The 16068-nt window shown below is 41.4% G+C and overlaps 1 protein-coding gene across 1 annotated transcript in view; it reads right to left on the reverse strand.

Annotated features, from left to right (window-relative positions):
- Positions 1 to 16068, reverse strand: part of TRPM5 (transient receptor potential cation channel subfamily M member 5) — a 71945-nt gene that overhangs the window by 28361 nt on the left and 27516 nt on the right. The window contains exons 6-13 of the mRNA XM_054024674.1: positions 14584 to 14764; positions 10834 to 10898; positions 8415 to 8606; positions 7083 to 7185; positions 4739 to 4857; positions 3742 to 4092; positions 2489 to 2620; positions 1543 to 1666 (exon numbers count right to left, since the gene is read on the reverse strand). Of these exons, the coding sequence (XP_053880649.1) occupies positions 1543 to 1666; positions 2489 to 2620; positions 3742 to 4092; positions 4739 to 4857; positions 7083 to 7185; positions 8415 to 8606; positions 10834 to 10898; positions 14584 to 14764 (1267 nt within the window). The remainder of the gene's footprint in view (positions 1 to 1542; positions 1667 to 2488; positions 2621 to 3741; positions 4093 to 4738; positions 4858 to 7082; positions 7186 to 8414; positions 8607 to 10833; positions 10899 to 14583; positions 14765 to 16068) is intronic.

Here is a 16068-nt window from a genome sequence, read left to right on the forward strand (position 1 = left end):
CACGCTAGCACTCATCCACTTAACACACTAAAAACAGTAGTGTAACTATGGTAGCCCAGGCAGTGGCCTCAAAGACTAGCTGCCCCCAGTACATACCAAAGGGGTTGGGGCAGGTTTGCACTCAGCATGGTTAGCCCATGCCGCTGCCACTGTCCATGCTACTGGGGTTATGCTACTATTTTTGTTGTGCTAGCTCCAGCAGAGCTAGTGCCAGTACGTCTACGCAAGTTGAGAATCACACCCCCAGCTCCAAGTGTAGATGCAGCCAAAGCCTCGTTGGCCCTGCTAACACCACCTAACAGAGAACTCTGTGGAGGAGAAGAGTGCAGCAGACCTGGCTCATCTCCCAATCAGACAAACCCAGCTGCTGGCAGAAGTTCCAGGGACCTGTGTGATGCCACCCTAATCTTTTCCCTGCTGCCACCACAAATGCTGCTGAAGGAAGGGAGACTCGTATGGCACCGCCTCTCTGGCAGGCGGGCCCCTTGCTATAAATGCTGCAACTAGGAGGTCAAAGCCATGGGGAGCATTGTGTGCCTAGGGCTCTGGATTGCTTTAATCTGATCCTGGCTTTTGCTGGGATCTGTCGTGTATCCTTGATGGCGATTATTTTAATTCTGGCTGCCATTTGGAATGGAATGTTAAATTAAAATCTAGCAAGCTGGGTGGTTTCAGGTCTTCAAAATCTTTGCCTTGGCATCTACACAGCTGCCAGAAGACTGGGGAGTAAATCTACAGGGCGCTTGAACTGGTTTGAATAATAAACTGATCCAAGCTATCGAATAGACTTTCAAACCCATACTTAAAGCTTTTTTGAGGTTTGAAATTGTTTTGGCTACCTCTTTATTTCATTTGTCACTTCCACACACTTCTGCACTTCCTGCTTTAGTCTAGGAGCTTTAAGTTATCAAAATGCAGTGAGAGAGGATGTTCTTGCGGTATTTTCAGCTTGGGCAATGCCAGCAAGCACTGGAAATCTCGAGAGTTTAATTTTGTGATAAGCAACAGAGGGTCCTGTGGCACCTTTAAGACTAACATAAGTATTGGAGCATTTTGTGATAGGGCCTTGGGAGCATGACTGAGAGAGACAGAGACCCAATGATAAAGCCAGGGATAGAAGGGAATGGCAGCTTCCCCACCCTGGAGATTAGGAGGGGATAGTGGGTGTACCCACTCCAAGTGCCCAGCAGGGAGCCTGCATTTTTGTGTGCGTATTTCAGATAGGACTTTGAACCAGAAATGGTCCTACTTAAATTGGGGCTGGCCAGTTTCCTCTAAAGCCTTAAAAAACACAGGATAGACCAAAAATAGTGGTTTATTTTAAAAACCTATAATTTATACATTACTCTTGTGATTTTGGTGGGGAGGGAGGTGGGGCTGACTTGTGATATCTGTACGCTTGGGACTAGCAAAGCTTTGAAAGGGTTGGGTTACTCATAGGAGCATGTCTGTTATTACTTTATGATGTTTTTTGCTAGCTGGTCTTCCAGCGCCTGTCACATCTTAAATATTTGATAATGATCTTAGACTGCAGTTGCTTACCCAGAGCGAGCTGATCATACTTGGCTTCTTTCATCCTACGGGCTACTTCAGCCTCTGTTTCCAGTCGGGACATGTCCTTGAGAATCTTACAAGCTGCCAGAGCTGCAGCTACACCTTCTTGTCCCTGGAAAATAGAAAGGAGGTGGGGGCAGCCTATGATAAATATTAATGATTCTGAATGATGGGAATGTCACCATGAGAGCAGGTTGAAAAATGGGGAGGGGGTTCTGTGGAAAACTTTGAGTTGTTTGTTTGGGGAGGGGACAGAAATACAAGCAACAAAAAACTTGGGCTGAAATACTTGATTTGGAAATGCTGTTGCAGTGCCTCATGGGAGTTGTAGTTCTAGTACCTCTTTCTAGTGATTTTTGAAGTCATCTCTATGGTTGGGAACCTAGCTGGAGACCTTTTAAAGGGGCCTGAAAGTCAGGCCGCAGGCAAGGGCCAAGAGGAGAAAAGTGACTGGTGGAAACAGAGAAACACATTTCCCCACAGATGCAGAGCATGAGAAATGGGTATGCTGCTGTGTCTCTTCCTTCCCCATGGTGTGAAAACCAAACACACGATTAACCCATTGGAAAAGGAACATAATCTGAGGTCAGAGGCAAAGGGTCACTGACTGCCCGGAAGACAGTGATTAAAATCAAGGACCAGATGCTCATATGGTGTTAATCAGCAGAGCTTAATGGAAGCCAATGAAGCTGCATTGATTTATACCAGCTGTGGCTCACACCATGTTTATGTAACTTTTGGCCACTACCAGCCTGAGCTACATTCACACTAAAGCAATTCAGCAGTGAAAGACTCCATAAAAGTCATATCTCATGTCTTGAAGGACAAACCTATATATCTTAACTTCCTAACTGCAAGACTGAATATACTAATATTTCAGATCTAAAACAAATTGCCAATAAGTGGCCTAAAGTAGTTATATCTTGAAGCTTACCATAGCCCAGAAATAGTTTGCCATCTTGTGCCGGTTTTGAAGTACTGCCCATAAAAATAAATCCCTCCAGGGATTCTCACTCTTCTGGTTCATATCCAGGAGCCCCGGTAGTCGTTTTGCATTCGTTTTATCCTACAATACATTTTAAGAAAAACTTAAAATCTGATTTTATAATTTCATTTTATATTTTTAATATATTGTCAAATGTGTCTGTGCCAACTACATGATCCAAGCAGCAAATCAGCAGTGCGAGCAACTTTCAGATCCTTTTGATTTTCCTTAGGCTCAAGAGGTAACTAATTCACTCTATATACTGAATCAAAGGGCCCACAATACAACTTCTTATGTGTGAGAACATTTGGGGTGAAATCCTGGCCACACTGAAGTCAATGGCAAAACTCCCATTGATTTCACTGGAGCCAGGATTTCATCCTGTATGTGTAATATCATCCCCAAACCCCCTGTGATTAGCTCATCTAAGTTGGACTTGAATTATACCAGGTTCTGCATAACTGGGGCAAAGAACTCCGTTTCAGGGTAAACCAGCAAAAGATATTCTATTTAAACATAAAACCAGTCTCAACATGGCCCTGTACACAACAAGAAAGAGCACTGGAGTGCCCCTTCTCTTTTTAGTCCAAGCACCAGCTGCTCTGCCTCACTGCTTCTTACCTCACATGAAGCTCAAAATAAAATGCAGTTTATTTTTCAAATATTTTGAGGATTTAGTCTATATAAATAGATCATGCTGAAATTGGTGGGGGAGGGGCAAGTCTGTTAGCTATTTTTGTCCCCCATCAATAAAAGAACTAGGAAGTTGTTGGCATATCTACTTGAAATTCTGCTAGAATTTGTAGTTTAGAGATCTGAATCCTACAGAATTGCTGATTAAACCTGAATCACGGATCATATTTTTTGAGTCCCTGCATTCCCTTCTATGAACCCACCCCCACACTTTGAACTTAATTCAAGATTCAATACCTTGTAGTGGGTGGGTGGGAGGGGTGGGGGCATAAAGAGGAATCACAAAATGTTTTCCAAAAAAAATCCCTCCCTTTTAAATTCAAAAATTAAAAATTGGAAAATTCAAAACATTTTAACGAATTTTATAGCTGGTTGAAGAAAAAGGAAAAAATTGTCAAGTTTCTCCAATTCTCTGCCCTGCCCCCATTTTCAAAATGTTGGACAGCTGTAAATAAAATCCAAAAACAGAGAGAACAGCGGTTAATATGTGAATCTTAACTGTAACTCACAGCTTTCTTCTTGCTTCCTGGCTTGACCTCTTGATAAAAACCTTTACATGCATCATGAAGAAAATCCTTGAGCACTCTAGAAACTTCATGGAGGGTAAAGAGCGGGCAGACGTCCATCATTTCCTTATGTTGTTGACCAGTGATCCCTGCTAGAGTCAGCCTGCTTTCCTCATGTTTCTTTTGTAGGAGTGCATAGAGGAGGCATTTCCGAGAGATGGAGCAGTAGAGCCTCTGAAGCCGGCTGTACGTCAGGAAGTCATACATGTTGGCCCCATTGTCGATAAATAACTTTACAAATTCTGGCTTATCATTCACCAGAGCATCCATCATCACTTCCTCTAGGTCACAGGACTAGATTTCCATGAAACACAAAAGGGAATAATTTATATTTTACGAGTATTGCCATGGGGGATTAGGGTTGGGAAATTAGACTTTCACCCACTGTTTAAATCCAGACCAGATCAGCAATTGTTAAAATTTGCTACCACCTGACTGATTCTGGGTGGGAGGGGAGAGCTGATATGAAATGAAAGAATGGCCTCATATCAGGTCTTTGAGCATGTGTGTGTGCACAATGCAAAAACTCCATCACAATTAGTATTTATGGTTACCCTGTTACTATGGTATGTATATTTGTAATGCGGCAGTGTGTAAGAGCCTGTCATGGGCCAGGGCCCCATTGTGCTAGTTGCTATACAAATACAAAACAAAAGGATGCCCGAAGGGCTGTTGGCAGTTTCGGTGGGGTAGCCAAGGACAGAAGGGCTATGGCAGCTGAAATATCCTTGGCTCTTTAGATATAATCCTTTGTGGTCAAGAAAGACAGAGGCAATGCGAGGACAATGCACACTGCCACCTCCTGTGCTTTCATGGGGAATAAAAGAGGGCTTTAGTTTCTAGTACTACTGATCTGGTATGTTTCACTAGCTACATGAAATTCTTGCCCATCAACAATAGGATTTATGCAACTACAATCTAAGCAAGTAGAGTCTGGTACCTTCCATTCAACATCTCCATTGAATATTTCACTTTTAGCTATGTCCACTCTATTCCAGGCCACTGCCAGCTTCAGTTCATCCAGGTATTCCTGGGCTTCCTGACTGTGACTTTTACAGGCTGCCAAAAACAGGAAACACAAATACATTCAGCATTTGACTCTATGTTAAATTGGACGTTACGTAAAGTTTAATCAAAGTGTGACTGTAATGAGACCTCTTGTTCAGTTATGTCATATTTGTGGGTTACCTACATGGAAATCCCTCACACTTTTTTATTTTCCCCCCTTACCTGAGGGACTGTGGTCTGAAAGTTTACATCCACCTCACATTTTGAATGTTGTTTTCTAGCCAAAATCTCTCTCACATGTTCTTGGGCCTTCAAACTGAATCGTGTTCTTCAGAAGAGGGTATGTTTGGGAGTTTTTTAATGTATTAACTCACAGGATATGGAATCCCTCCCTCCCCCTGTTGAATCTGGGATGATCCAACACAAACTGCAATGGATGGCAATGCTACTATAGAACTCTTTCAGAAGACAGAGTGCAGGTTTCTTGTCGTAAAACTGGAAGTTTCGTTATGGAAGCTGAGTTTGATGTATGGCTTCTTAAAATGTCTTTAATCAGAATATACTATCGCCAACACGTTTCAATTCCTCTATAGCCTATTATTTCTAAGAGGTGCAAACAGCAACCATGGATCAGTTAATGTACTATACAATATGATAGCGAGCATTACTTAAAAAAATTCCATCACATCTAGTGTGATCTGATAAAACTTATACCCAATTGTCCCTGTTGCATCATCTACAAGCAAGCAGAAGACTGTACATCAAACAGGAACACTGATCAAACAGCCCACTTTGCTTGCTCCTGTCTTCAAGAATAAGATACACTTGCTATTCGTTCTCTGTTTCCCTGGCCATTGTGGCCACTTTACTATCAGTCTGAGTTAGTGGAAACAAGATCATGTAAATATGGAACCCAAGCCCAGCATGTGAAAATTGATCAGGCTTTACTTTGATGAAAGCTGCCACTGGATTATCACTTTGTGTAACTGTTTCCTTATTGGAAGAGCATTTTTGGTTCTGAATGGAGGCAATAGCCCATTTATAAGTGAATTTTTGGTTTGCGTTTTTTCCTCCATTTGAACATCGGTGTGAAAACCGCTTCCCAGCTTTTGTATGTTCATGCAATTCAGTCATTGTGCAGAGCATCCTGATTGCACAGAGTTTGTAGGAAGGTTTTGCTCAGACAAAAGTTTATAGCTAATTTAGGATGAGATTGTGGCTTGCTTTAAGTGCAATTACAAAGGGGTACGGGTATGTAAAATGCCCTGCTCCCTTGTGTAGACTTAGACTATCCACATCATGGCTTGCCCCATGGGAGGGAAAGCAGCCTCCATTGAACTGTCACTTCCCTTCCAGGTAGGCTGAGTGGGTAGAGCCTCCTTGACTCAATTGCCTGCCATCTGCCAGCCAGTGTTTCCAAGCAGGTAAGGAGTGGGAGCTGGTAAGCTGTGCCAAGGAAGGGGGGAGGGGTGCAAACTACTGTACTTTTCCACTGGAGATCCAGTTGTGAGCCTGAGGCACAGGTTGGTCTCTGGCCTGTTCCTGGGGCAGTGACACTATGAACTGCCCCTTATTTAAGGTTGTGGTAACTTCGCCATCTTTCCCTTAACTTCTTATATAATTTAATCTCCCTCAAACTATAACTCCTTGTCCATCTAAATTAAATGAAAAACCCTTCCATTTAAAATATGTAGCTACAAAAATAACCCCCTTCATTTGATACAAATTCATCTGAACAGATTGTTATATGAGAGACAGAGTTGGCTTGTCTATTTCTTCCATTGGGATATTTTGAAAAAACTGAAAAATATAAGGGGGGGGTCCTTTTCTTTTTTGGTTTAATAAAATTTTTTTGGTGAGTGGGACACTTTTTCTTTATCTTGTTGTTGTTGTTGTTGTTATTAGCACTGAAGGTCTGACCTAAAGCCTATTGAAGTCAATGAGAGCCTTTGCATATATTTCAGTGGGTTTTGGATCAGACACATTGGAAGCTTGACATTTTCATAATTCACTTTCTGGCCAAATTTTGTAATTTAAAATGTATTCTAAAAATGCTCCTTCTAACTCTAGTCTTAACATTGTAGTCTCGCTCACCTCTTAGCACGTACAAAGTGCGCTTGGTTGAGCAATAACACAAGCACACTAAGTTCTCCGGGATAAACACTGTAAATTATCATGCAGATAATCTCAGGTTAGAAAACAAAATGTGGGCAAATTTCAAACATAGACTTTAACAGATCTAGCAACTATAAAGACCAGCCAAAAGAGATTCTTACCTTTGACCAAAGCTTTCAAAATGACTGTGTCTAATTCATCTGATCCTTCTTGCTCAAAACTGTGCACTGTTAAAAGATGCTGCTGGGAAACAATGTTCTGAATCTACGGGGTTGAAACAAATTGTTTTATTCTTCATCCTATCATTACTGTTATTACAGTTAGGCCTAGAGGCCCCAGCTGAGATGACATACATACATACACTCCTTGCCCCAAAGAGCTCACATCTTAAATAGAAAAGGCAGATCGTGTGGAAGGAAGGGAGAACTTTTATCCCCATTTTACAGATGGGGGAACGGAGGCACAGAGAGAACAAGTGTCTTGCCCAAAAGATCTTTCTTCTCTCCCATTCTTGATTGATGATAGCCATTCCGTAGATAGTACATATAGTGCAGTGGGTTCTAACCCTTCCACCTGCCATCTTTCCTCCCATTAGCTCTTTCCTTTCTTTAAGGCCACACTCTCTAAAATTGCTTTGTGGAAAAGCCATCACATATTGATATGCAGCCAGAGGGTCAACAAAATGCTTTCTTTTCCTCCCCCCCTGAGCTTCTTTGCCTCTTGAGTTTCCCACAGTGCTGCTACCAAGACTTTAAGACATCATGCTACTGTGTGCATCCTATGGTGATGGTGCCCTAGCAAGCTTCTGCCTGACAGGTCAGACATGTGGAACTTTAAAACTGTGGATTACAGTAGAGGAGGTGATTTGAAGGTCAGATTCAGTTGATTTATATACCTATTAGTTTATTTGGGAAAGAGTATCCACTTCAGTGTTATCTCCCACATCTTGATTGCAAAGCTCACTGTCCCTTTGATCTATACATTTATATGCCTTGTGGGTCTTAGTGTTTTATTTATTTCTTTTAAGAGTAACTTTCATTGTTGCTGTTGGAAAAGAATGCGGATGGTGGGAGTAAAAAGGAGTGGTGAGAAGCAACGGTCTATTCACACTCATCCAGAATCAGGCTTCCACTCGGCAGCTGCGGGTCATGAATTGGGTCTCATTTTCCACAACTGCAGAACGTCCGCAGCTGCAGAGCTTGAATCGTGTGTCACGTCCTCCAGAAACTGTTTAGTGGAGGATAGAGCCCTAAGTGTTCAATTGAATTACGAAGCCAAAATAAGTATGCTCTCCATTGAATGCCTGATTCTGGTCTCCGATACCTTTGTGTGTGCCATTAATCTCAGAGCATTTGTATCTCTAGCATATTTTTTGAGCAGCCTCCCAGCAATTCTGAACATGGGCAGTGGATACCAGATGAGCCACATAACGTAGAAATGATATCCGAGTTTGTGAGTGTGATACGTTTAATATATTAAACCAGTTCACTTACTGTTGCTGTCCAATGGAGAATGTCCTTCGATAAAAAGTTTTCTGTAGGGAATTTCTCTTTAAGTTGCTTTTCAACAACTTGTGGCACAATAAGCTGTGGCTCATTCACTACTGCAGCTAAGATGTCAGCTGTACCCCCAGATCCTGCTAAGATAAGCCAGGGAGCAGAGTTTTCCAAGCCCCTGCAAATTCTCTGTGGTTTTAAAAATACATTTTAGAATGCAGTTATGGAAAGACAAAATACAATGCATTCGTATATTAATATCTTGCAACTAGGGATGTGATTGAATACCTGAACCAGATTCACTCCATTCAGCCTCAGTAAGAATATTCAGGGTCACCATGATACTGACATCTGTGAAGGGATGGCTTGCAGATAGCCACTTAACTATACCCTGTTCCACCATTATCTTCCCAGCTAGCTAAGCGTCCTGATTTGGGTAGCCAAGGTTTAAAAACAGTCACTCTCTGGTAGCTTGGTGTAAAATCCCCATTTTTGAATCTTGGGGCCAGAATTAGCAAGAAAAAGAGAAGCATTGCATAGGGAACTCCTCAGTGAGGCACAGTAATCCTGCTGAGGTTGACTGCAAGTGCTGTAAAGCAGAAATTTCTTGAGGGAACACCTCATCTGGCTACTCAGCATCAGCTGTGAAACCTGGCAACTAGAAGTTTATAAGAAGGCTGCTGAAAACATCCACAAAGAGCGGCCTTTATGCCAAGTTTCACGATATCTGTAGATGGGAAGAGCCATGTAATCACAATGAGGTGCAGGGGAGGCCATGGAAGTTGTATCCTTCAGAGGCTAATAACCATATTATCCTAGCTGAAATAATAATTCATTACCAGCCAATTTATATTGTGGGGTATGTGACAATCTCATTAGATGTTCAGACCTCAGTGCCAACTCTCCTCCTGCACTTAAAAAAAAAATTCTAGAATCCCTGACATATGTGATTGTTTACAAGAGATAGCGATGTTAAAAATAACAATTGGCTATTCATTTCCAGCACATAGGTGAGCCCAGAGCAACACCTTCCAGTCTTTTCTTGGTCTCCCAGTCTTGTTCTCTAAAGATTTCAAAAGAAGATCAATTGGCTTGCACTGCAAGGCTTTCAACATCAACCATGCAGGAATTGCTGCCATATTTAACGTATAAAAGAGAAGGTTAAGAGGTGACTTGATCAGTCTACATTGAGTGAAGATCTTGGATACTTGAGGGTACTTCAATCTAACAGATAAATGCTTAACAAAATCCAGTGGCTGGAAGTTGAAGTGAGAAAAGTTCAAATAGGAAACAAGGCGAAGACACTCTTCTCTCCCCTCTCCCCCAACACACACACTTTTTTTTTTTTTTAAACAGTGAGGGTCATTCACCACTGCAACATATTTACAAGGTGTCTGGTAGAGCCTCCCTCACTTGGAATCTTTAAATCAAGCTTGGCTGTCTTATTAAAGTCAGATGCTCTAGTTCAAACACAAGCTGTTGGGCTCAGTGTAGGAATCACTGGGTGAAATTCTATGCTGACTTCCTGCATAACAGGCCAAAGATAAAATGGAAATTGAAGAAAAAGAGGGTCATCCAGCTAGAGAGCTGATTTCCAAACATAATGTGTTAAGCTGCTGGGGAAAAGTTCAAAGCTGAATCTTTGGGTCAATTTACAAATGCTGCTAAGACAGAGTTGGCAGTGTTCCTCACTGAGCCCACTGTTCCATAAAGAGAAGATCTGATGGAAATATGATGCTATCAGGCCAGCACATACTGCAAATCTGCCTTTGCGTTTCCCTGAGTTCTGAGAGGCAGGACTGAATATGCAATGTCTGATCATTGCCAGGAAAAACTGCCTGGCTACAGGGATGCTGGAACAATTTGTATAGTGGGGATGCTGAGAGCTATTGAACCAAACAGTAAACCCTGTATATGATGGAAACCACTTCAAGCCAGAGGGTGCAGCAGCACGCCCAGCACCCCTAGTTCCAGCACCTATGCCTGACTAATCTGTTTGCACTTGCTTTGTGAGGAATGGCTAGAATTTCTAATTCACCAGATTTTTTTCAGATTTCCACTGCTCACTTTCTGCGGTGTTAGCTAGATGTGTAGTCATATAGGAAACTTAAGTGATCTGCTGATACTTTTAAAACTAAGCAATATTTCTGTTGAATTTGCTCAAACTGCACTATTTCTTGCAGTAAGGGATGTACTGATGAAGCTAATGAATATAAGTTGAATTTATTTTTTTTCTACTAAAAAATTAACTGTTACACAATTTGGATAATATCTTACTACCCGGATTTGTAGTTGGCACCCAGCAGAACGTTCTGCTAAGTATTTATTTAATATTTGACAGTTCCAAAACATGGATTTGTTACCTCCTTGGGGTATTTTTAGAATGAATTTTTAAATATCACAAGTTGCTTCTTACCTCAAGTGTTTTTGGTCCTCCATTTACCAGTAAACAAAGCACAGGGATTTCAATGCTACCTGTTCCTGTGAAATAGATGAGAAAACGTTTAGATTCATAACATTCATAAAGAGGATGTTGAGTTGCTGCCATCTTCTGGAAAGCATTGTGCCATCATATGGTCCATGGACTGAAACAAGAGCAATGGACCCTGAGAACACAGGCAATAGGATGGTTGACAGCAAAGGCTGTGAAAAGCACTATGGTCCAGTGGTTAGAACGTTAGCCTGGGGTTTGGGATCAGGGTTCAATTCCTTGCTCTGCCACAGACTTCCTGTGTGACCTTGGGCAATCAGTTCTGTAAAACAGGAATAATAGCCTTGCCCACCTCACAGGCATGTTGTGAGGATAAATACATTAATGAGTGTGAGGTGCTGAGATACTATCGTGATGGGTGCCACCTAAGTACCTCAGATGGATGGCGAGACCCTGGGAGAGCCAGTATTTGGAATGCTAGGTTAAATACAATGAGAACATACACTGCAAATAGATTCTAACTATTGTCCACTTGTCCTGACTTAAAAAGCGGTCAGTGTCCTAGATGCTAGAAAAACAAGGTGGTGATGGCTGTTCCTCTATTTCCAATAGGCTCATTAAAGCTTCATATGGAATTAGGGTGATCCTCTCTAACTTTCTGATCCATACCCTCCAAGCTGAAGGGAGCTCTATGTAGGTAGACTCCTCACTACATCTATGCACACGCTTAACATTATAGATGCATAGAGCTGTTTTTTGGTTTTGCTTTTCAAAAATATGTACTTCCAACTTTCAAATAAAACTGTTTATAGTGGGAAAAGTTTTGACGAGTGGTATTTTTGGTTAAAAACATTGAATTTTTGACAAAAATGTTTTTTTCATTGAAAAATTGAAATTTTGACCATCTCTCCCGATGTGGAGCCATCACATGGATCACTCGCATGCATCAAGTTACACATGTCAGTACATGTGTTTCCAGGATCTGGGACTAAACTATGTAGGAAAATATGAAGACAGAATTCAGGAAAAGGGAGGATAAATGGGAAAGTGATATGAATGAGAGGCCTAGGTTATTCTGTTAAGGACAGATGACCCAGATCTGAGCCAGAATTAACCCTACATTTCTTTCTTAATGTTCTGTTAGGTTGCTTCACATCAGCCTACAGTGCAATGCAACTTTGCCTAATGTGATGACCAGTAATAGTAAAACTCTATATGATGTAACAACTTTGACAATTTAAAAGAAATGTTTGCAGCCATGCATTTTTAACCATTTTTCACAGGAGCATGCAAAAAAGCTGAAGTACAGTCATCCTTCACAGTTCCCCAATAGCTGCTGCATTTATTTCTAAAGACCGCACAACTGCAGTTTATACTGTAAAATCTACCAAGTGCATTTCAAATGGGCCTGCAAGTATGTCTAAAAATACACCTCTACCCCGATATAACGCTGTCCTCAGGAGCCAAAAAATCTTACCGCATTATAGGTGAAACCATGTTATATCAAACTTGCTTTGATCCACTGGAGTGTGCAGTCCCGCCCTTCCGGAGCACTGCTTTACCGCGTTATATCAGAATTCATGTTATATCGGGGCGCGTTATATCTGGGTAGAGGTGTAGTGGCTCCCATCCCAAAAAAACAACCCCTGTAGAGTCAAGCGATGAATGCACCAAATAGCAAGGAGAAGAGGACAATTTGGGTCAAGTGATTTTTAAACATCTCTTTATTTATTGATCTTTTTTATTATTAGGTTGCCTGAAGTAATGTATAGATCACCAATTCCCACTCCATGAGATATCCCAGTATAACTGGTGCAGGTGGTGACAGAACTAATGCAGAACTCAGCTGGAGCATGAAGATGACATATAGTGGGGTCAGCCGTGACTTTATCTTGTACTGTATGACATGTTTTTGCTATTTGTCTTTAAAATGAAATTCTAGTCTGCAAAGTGACTCTTGCTTAGTTTACAAGTAAAAAGGGTTCAGAGTAGCAGTCGTGTTAGTTTGTATCCGCAAAAAGAACAGGAGTACTTGTGGCACCTTAGAGACTAACAAATTTATTAGAGCATAAGCTTTCGTGGACTACAGCCCACTTCTTCAGATGCATACAGAGTTCTTCGGATGCATACAGCCCACTCTGTATGCATCTGAAGAAGTGGGCTCTAGTCCACGAAAGCTTATGCTCTAATAAATTTTTTAGTCTCTAAGGTGCCACAAGTACTCCTGTTCTTTTTAAGTAAAAAGGGGTTATTTCTAAATGCCAGCCCTGCAAACTTAGCCTGAGATTTGAGTCAAACCAGGTTCTTTCCTATATGAATGTCATCACCTTAACAAACATTCTTTAGGCTCATTTGCTTTCTCTGTTAGTCCATGCAGCTGCGTTGAGGGCAGAATTTGGCCTGCAACTGGGAGCTTCGTTAACAATTCTGCTGATGAGTGATAAGAGAGATTATCCAGCTCACTTTCTGCTAGCTACGTTAGCTCTGCAGATATAGAAGCAAGAGGAAGTGAAAACACTTTCCACTATGGGTGGTTGGTTGGTACAAGGCCTATGTAACACTTAAGTCCCATTTTAAACAGTAGTTTTAGGTGTGCATAGACCTTGCACTGTCTGTACAGGGTGGAATTTCTCTCTCAAATAAACGGACATGACTGAGCATTTCAGCGAGCCCCTCGTTCTGTGGATGTGATGTCTCCTGAAGTGGGAGCCAGCAATCCATGAGTTTGGGGGAGGTCTAAAACGAAAGTACAGTATGCTGAATGCCCCTCTCTTATAGATGTTATTTGGGGGCACTTAATCTACATTTATTTGCAGTTTTTTAAAGCTACTTGCATGTCAGCTTTGAGCATTGAAGAAGGATAGCCTTGCGCTTAAGGAGCTAGACTGGGATGTAGGAGTTCAGTTCCCAGCTCTGAGTGTTGCTTTTTTGGCCTCAATTTCCCAACAATTAAAAGTAGATAATGATACTTCCTTTATGTCTTGTCTATTTAGACTGTAAACTCCTAGGGGCAGGGACTGTCTCTTACTATATGTATAGTGCTTGGCACAATGGGCCCTGATTTCAGCTGGAGGTTCTAGGTATTACTAGAGCATAAATATTGTGATAACTTTTTATTGACTAAACGGTGTAGCCAATTGTTTGACTACACTTGTGGTTCATTCCTAAAAAAGTTCAAGAGACCAGATAATCGAACTTAGGCAAATGTATTGTCTAAAGTCAAAGCAGTACAATATGAAAAGGAGACATAGGTAACCTCCTTCCACGAACCAATCCTTACCTCCCAGCATAGTCACCTTACACAGATGGTGTGTGTCAAAGATATACATTTCAGCTAGTATCTGTAGTATGATTTTAGGAATTACTAAATTCTTTGCACATCACTAAAATCCAACCCACCAGTTTGTAACAGTTCCTCAACTTGTTTTTGTTCTGTACTTTTCTTATCTCTGTTTTGGATACTACATTCCAAACCAGTTGCCCATGAAGATACCTATAGTAGGACATAGAATTAATGTAGTTTGATTCTGACAGATTTTGATTTGCGAATGCCAAAGCTGACTTAGTTTTACAAAGAGTTATGGGATACTTAGCATGAATGAACAAACGTAAGCATAATATCATTCAAATATAAAACGTTTTGCTAATATTTAATGCATATTGATATGGTGTGCAATTTGTATAACATATATGTATTGGCTAACAACTTGATTAATTTCTTTTGCATCTACCTACCTCCATACCCAGTGCGCTGTTCTGAAATGTGTTTCTCCAAGGTGAGCCGTAGTTTAGTAGTTCCATCTGGCTCATCTGGATTTATATGATCCACCAAAATAAAATGGGAGTGATTGTTGTCGAGGGAGTACAGTGGCCCTTGGCCATTATCATCTGACTTGTAGCATACAAGGTTTTCATTCTAGAAAAGAGAGAGGTTAATCTTCATAAAATAGATTTTCTATTTTTGTCTTTTTTTTTTTTTTTAAGTGGTTTTGCACTATGTCATAGAAGAAAATAAATATTCAGTATTCAGACACTTCCAATAAAGTCTCCTTTAAAAGTTGGGAGAAGGAGACTGGCATCTTTGTAAAAGACACCAGATTGGGCAGCGCTAAAATGAAGTCTTCTGAGTCTCCCTTTTGGATTCTGCAAAATATACTGATACCAAACATCTTGTTTGTGACTTGGGCATCTGTTCAGAACTTCTGGCAATATGTTTTTCTGATCTTAGACAAATGACACAGGCCACAAACCCTGATGACTGGGGAATAGAGCCGGAAGGGTTCCTAAAGTCTCTGCTCATGTAAATGGGGGTATTTCCATCGACTTCCATTGCATTAGGTCTGTCTTTACACTAGCAGTTATTTTAGTGCACTAAATGTACGTACTAATTCAAACTATGTAGCATTATTTTGTTGGCAAGACTATGTATGGTCTAATCAATCAGTTCTCAACCTGGGAGTTGCACTCTCTGGGGAGTGGGTCACAGAAAGTGTGTGTGTGTGTGTGTGTGTTTGGGGAGGGCGTAACCCTTCCTTTTTCTCCATCTTCCCCTCTCCCATCACCATATGGGTGGGATGTCCTGAAACGTTTTTTTTTCTACTGCAACATGGAATCCCTGCCCAGAAAAGGTTGCGAACCACTCTCTAGGCACAAAGGCTTTATATACATTTGCCCCATTCTGGCAATAAATCCCTTCCTCCTGGTGTCCATCTGCTATTATTTGGGTATATTGTCAGTGGCAGCTCAAACTAGGATTGCTCACCTCTCGTCTTCTCTCCTCATGATCCTTTAACTTAGCTCACATTGCTGTAGGATGGTTTTCAATAAATAAACACACACACGCCTCTTCCCTTTCCCCTTCCTGCCCACTGACGCTTAACACTGGGCTCTAGCAAGATACAGCCAATTCGTCTGCTCAGTCATTTTGCTTGTGTGTTGCTTTCCTTTTCCCCTCCTTCCTGCTGTCTTTTTGTTTTGTATGGGGTAGGGATGTGTCATTTTACATGTCTGGACAGTTCTGTGCACAGCAGTGGTACCATATAAATAATTAACTGGGGCCTGAGGGTCAGGAGCATATTTCAGTAGCCAAGGGCCAAATCCTAGGCCCAGGGGCCCTCTCCAACACCAACCCCTCTAATGACACAGTTTGGCCAGGGGTCACAAGGAACTGAGGTGTAATCCTGAAGGGGGAACTCAATCCCACGGCATGTCCCAGATCCT

This window comes from Malaclemys terrapin, chromosome 4, assembly GCF_027887155.1.
Source record: "Malaclemys terrapin pileata isolate rMalTer1 chromosome 4, rMalTer1.hap1, whole genome shotgun sequence".
Lineage (NCBI taxonomy): Eukaryota > Metazoa > Chordata > Testudines > Emydidae > Malaclemys > Malaclemys terrapin.